General features: G+C 35.7%; 1 protein-coding gene across 1 annotated transcript; it reads left to right on the top strand.

Annotated features, from left to right (window-relative positions):
* The first annotated feature begins 2,270 nt into the window (after positions 1–2,270).
* On the top strand, positions 2,271–4,693 carry LOC149962195 (uncharacterized). Its single transcript, XM_090166093.1, has 6 exons — positions 2,271–2,436; positions 3,631–3,689; positions 4,162–4,266; positions 4,325–4,357; positions 4,493–4,537; positions 4,603–4,693. The coding sequence occupies exons 1-6, from the start codon at positions 2,340–2,342 to the stop codon at positions 4,633–4,635; spliced, it is 372 nt and encodes a 123-aa protein (XP_090022219.1). The 5' UTR covers positions 2,271–2,339; the 3' UTR covers positions 4,636–4,693.
* The last annotated feature ends 273 nt before the right edge of the window (positions 4,694–4,966 follow it).

Here is a 4,966-nt window from a genome sequence, read left to right as displayed (position 1 = left end):
AGCCATAAGCCTCAGAAAGGTCATGTTGAATAGGTCCTCTGGAAGGGAGTTATAAGCCTCAGAGGTCATGTTGAATAGATCCTCTGGATGGGAGCTAAAAGCCCCAGAAAGGTCATGTTGAAAAGGTCCTCTGGATGGGAGCTATAAGCCTCAGAAAGGCCATGTTGAATAGGTCCTCTGGATGGGAGCTATAAGCCTCAGAGAGGTCATGTTGAATAGGTCCTCTGGATGGGAGCCATAAGCCTTAGAAAGGTCATGTTGAATAGGTCCTCTGGAAGGGAGTTATAAGCCTCAGAGAGGTCATGTTGAATAGGTCTTCTGGATAGGACCCATAAGCCTCAGAAAGATCATGTTGAATAGGTCCTCTGGATAGGAGCTATAAGCCTCAGAAAGGTCATGTTGAATAGGTCTTCTGGATGTGAGCCATAATCCTCAGAAAGGTCATGTTGAATAGGTCTTCTGGATGTGAGCCATAAGCCTCAGAAAGGTAATGTTGAATAGGTCTTCAGGATGTGAGCCATAAGCCTCAGAAAGTTCATGTTGAATAGGTCTTCTGGATGGGAGCCATAAGCCTCAGAAAGGTCATGTTGAATAGGTCTTCTGGATGTGAGCCATAAGCCTCAGAAAGGTCATGTTGAATAGGTCCTCTGGATGGGAGCTATAAGCCTCAGAAAGGTCATGTTAAATAGGTCTACTGGATGTGAGCCATAAGCCTCAGAAAGGTCATGTTGAATAGGTCCTCTGGAAGGGAGTTATAAGCCTCAGAGAGGTCATGTTGAATAGATCCTCTGGATAGGAGCTAAAAGCCCCAGAAAGGTCATGTTGAATAGGTCCTCTGGATGGGAGCTATAAGCCTCAGAAAGGCCATGTTGAATAGGTCCTCTGGATGGGAGCTATAAGCCTCAGAGAGGTCATGTTGAATAGGTCCTCTGGATGGGAGCTATAAGCCTCAGAAAGGCCATGTTGAATAGGTCCTCTGGATGGGAGCTATAAGCCTCAGAGAGGTAATGTTGAATAGGTCCTCTGGATGGGAGCCATAAGCCTCAGAAAGGTCATGTTGAATAGGTCCTCTGGAAGGGAGTTATAAGCCTCAGAGAGGTCATGTTGAATAGGTCTTCTGGATAGGACCCATAAGCCTCAGAAAGGTCATGTTGAATAGGTCCTTTGGATGGGAGCTATAAGCCTCAGAAAGATCATGTTGAATAGGTCTTCTGGATGTGAGCCATAAGCCTCAGAAAGGTCATGTTGAATAGGTCTTCTGGATGTGAGCCATAAGCCTCAGAAAGGTCATGTTGAATAGGTCTTCTGGATGGGAGCCATAAGCCTCAGCAAGGTCATGTTGAATAGATTCTCTGGATGGGAGCCATAATCCTAAGAAAGGTCATGTTGAATAGGTCCTCTGGATGGGAGCTATAAGCCTCAGAAAGGTCATGTTGAATAGGTCCTCTGGATGGGAGCTATAAGCCTCAGAAAGGTCATGTTGAATTGGTCCTCTGGATGGGAGCCATAAGCCTCAGAAAGGTTACGTTGAATAGGTCCTCTGTATGGGAACCATACGCCTCAGAAGGGGTACGTTGAATAGGTATTCTGGATGGGAGCCATAAGCCTAAAGATTATTCCAGCTTTATACGTTCATTACGTTGCTTATATTCAAATGTTCCTTAAGGTCCTTTAGATGAGTTTGACGTTTCGAATGAACTAATGTACACGTAGAATTTAGATTTAAACGTTCACTGTCGAAGGACGAACTCGTGTGGATTTCAATGGGAATTTAATCAGTTAATCATTATCAGTAGAACATAACCAACGACGTTATATGTAAGGGATTTATGAATATTTATTCCTAATTTATTTTATTTATGATATCAAAATTTTAAACAGGGTGCCACAGCCCATCGGTACGCCACTGGAAGAATTTTATACCAATGCCACAAGTGGGGATCGAACCCACCTCCTCTTCCATTACATTGGAAGTCAGCGAATCCTTCAATATTCTCAATCTGACATCCACAAACAGCACGTTACACAAACCTTCCTTACATTAACACTTATATTTCTATAACCTTAAAAAAGCCTGTCCATTACAGTAAAACACGACAAAAACTTTACGTAAACCAGCACACAATAGTCGCGTTTACATGAAAAAACAATAACCACAACGTAAGTCTTTGACAATAATTATATGAAATATATCACGACGTGTCGAATGCCTTTGAGTAGAGCTCCAACAATGGTATAAATATCCCGGAGACTAGCTATGATACCTTCATTCTTTCTTGGAATCTCAAATACAACCCCAAATTCGAAAATATCTTACACTGGACGCAAACTTGGATACCATGGTTTTCTCGCGATCCATCGTTGTGTTGTTCCTGGCTTTTATGCTCGGAGCACAGGCTATTGACGACGTCACCAGTTTGATCAAACCATTCTGCAGTAAGTAGTTGATACTAAAAGCTTCATTACATTTGCTGTGACTTAGCCTGAATACTTTCTGACGATGACTTAGCCTGAATACATTCTTGATATGACTTAGCCTGAATAAATTCTTGCTATTATTTAGCCTGAATTCATTCTTGCTATAGCTTATTCTGAATATATTCTTGCTATGACTTAGCCTGAATATATTCTTGCTATAGTGTATCCTGAATACATTTTCGCTATAGCTTATCCTAAATACATTCTTGTCATTACTAGCCTGAATACATTCTTGCTATAGCTTATCATGAATATATTCCTGCTATGACTTATCCTTAGTAAATTCTGGCTATTACTTAGCCTAAATACATTCCTGCTATTATTTAGCCTGAATAAATTCTTGCTCTAGCTTATTCTGAATATATTATTCTTATAGCTTATCCTGAATACATTCTTGCTATGACTTAGCCAGTATTGATATTTAAATGTTTCTTTCTAAGATGAGGCAACAGATTTATTTCCAAAGACTTATTCCAAACCTAAAATTATTTTGCTTTATTTGCAAAGCAGATCGCAACTCGTCATTTTTCGTGACACATTACAAAACATTCAAATTCAAAACCACATTTTTTTAAATTATTACATTTTTAACTGTCAAGCATTCTTAAATTCTCATTAATTAAATATGCAAACAAATATTTTTGAGGTACCATTTGACTTATCATTAAAGTTTAGTTTTATTCTAATTGTTTAAAGTGCTTCAGTTTTATCCAAATTGTATTTAGTGCTTTATTTTTATCCTAATTGTATTAAGTGCTTTTTTAGAAAGTATAAAGGGGTTTAGTTTTATCCTAATTGTATTTAGTGCTTTAGTTTTATACTAATTGTATTAAGTGCTTATTTAGAAAGTATAAAGGGCTTTAGTTTTATATTAATTGAATTTAGTGCTTTAGTTTTATCCTAATTGAATTTAGTGCTTTAGTTTTATCCTAATTGTATTAAGTGCTTATTTAGAAAGTATAAAGGGCTTTAGTTTTATCCTAATTGTATTTAGTGCTTTAGTTTTATCCTAATTGAATTTAGTGCTTTAGTTTTATCCTAATTGACATTAGTGCTTTAGTTTTATCCTAATTGTATTAAGTGCTTATTTAGAAAGTATAAAGGGCTTTAGTTTTATCTTAATTGTACTAAGTGATAATTGTATTTTCGCAGCTGGAGCACCAGAACTCTTACAAAGGGCTGAAAAATGTATAGAAGGACTACCTGAATTTGTAAGTGCCGAAGTATTCAGCGTTATCTAACAATTTCATGTAGTTTAATAAGTATGACACGAGATGGATTAATGATAGTTTGTCGAAGAAGTTGCAAATCGGAAAATACGTCATTCCTATAATGTTGACTGAATTGTGTTGGAAGGGAGTAAATTCAAATTTTCTTTTCGGAAAATACCTTATTATTTTGCCGAAGTAAGTATATTTTTACTTTTGAAAGCGATTTAATTCTAAGTAGGCCTCAGCTGCTCCGTAAAAATACCTACTCGGGCATCGTTATGTGGCGCTTAAAAAAATAAAATAAAATTTGAAATTTGAACAATTAATAAATCGCGAAGACTCTTCAGTCCTTAGCCACGTTGAGATTTATGTTGCCAATGGTGAAACAAACTATCAATAAATAATCAGCGTTGAGAAGATACATCGTGTCATACTTAAGGACATTATATTACTTTTGATAATATTGAACTAGGTTCTAGCCTCAAGAAATGCTTGTACCAAAGAGGTGACCGGTTCTAACACAAGAGAAGAGTTTCTGGAAAAGCTATGTCAAGAGAAAGAGGAAATCGCGTATGAGGTAAAATTGAACTTCGACCTGTAATTAAATTTCAACTAATAATTTATATTGGAATTAGATGCGCTTATGTCTTTACAAGTCACAATCCAAGGTAAAATATTAAATCTTACGAATTAAAGAAAATTTAGTTGATTTAAATTATTTATAGTAAAAGTTTCATTCTATACTTAATCGTGGTACTAACTATTTCCCTTTTTTAAATTAAAACATTATTTGATTATTATAGATTAGTATAACCTCTGATGATATGGAAAAAGTTTTGGAAGTTGTGGTAAATTTAAAATTGGTTTCTGTTTTTTCAAAATTTCTAATTTGAAATTAATTTTAATTTTACAGCGTTGCCTTAGAGTAGTTATGCATACTTCTTAAACACTACGAAATTCTTCAAATTTGAAAAATGAAATAAAATTTGTCAATTAAGTTGAAATTGTAAATTACTGAAAATATTAAAGTTGTTTAAAAACTAAATAGAAAATCAATAAAATTAAACCGTAAGGAAAGAGCCATCTCGGGATCAAAATCGAAACTAAATTTCCACACAAATTCTACATTCCAAAAACACTACTAACCTAGAAAACGATAACCATGAACATTTCAATCGCTTAAAAAAAAAACCACAAAAATTATAAATCTCGTCAAAAAATCACGATAAAATTACACGCAATTTAAGTGCGCTTTGTGGATGCGTCACAGCTATTAG

The sequence above is a fragment of the Leiobunum rupestre genome, chromosome 1, assembly GCF_980474605.1.
Source record: "Leiobunum rupestre chromosome 1, qqLeiRupe1.1.hap1, whole genome shotgun sequence".
In the NCBI taxonomy this organism is placed as follows: Eukaryota; Metazoa; Arthropoda; class Arachnida; order Opiliones; family Sclerosomatidae; genus Leiobunum; species Leiobunum rupestre.
The sequence above is the reverse complement of the archived record's forward strand: the minus strand, read 5'-3'. Positions and strand labels throughout refer to the sequence as shown.

Coding starts and splice junctions, on each gene's coding strand:
- LOC149962195 (XM_090166093.1), top strand. CDS start 2,340: ATGGTTTTCTCGCGATCCATCGTTGTGTTGTTCCTGGCTTTTATGCTC. Junction 4,358..4,492: donor TTTACAAGTCACAATCCAAG/GTAAAATATTAA, acceptor TGATTATTATAG/ATTAGTATAACCTCTGATGA. Junction 4,538..4,602: donor AAAAAGTTTTGGAAGTTGTG/GTAAATTTAAAA, acceptor TTAATTTTACAG/CGTTGCCTTAGAGTAGTTAT.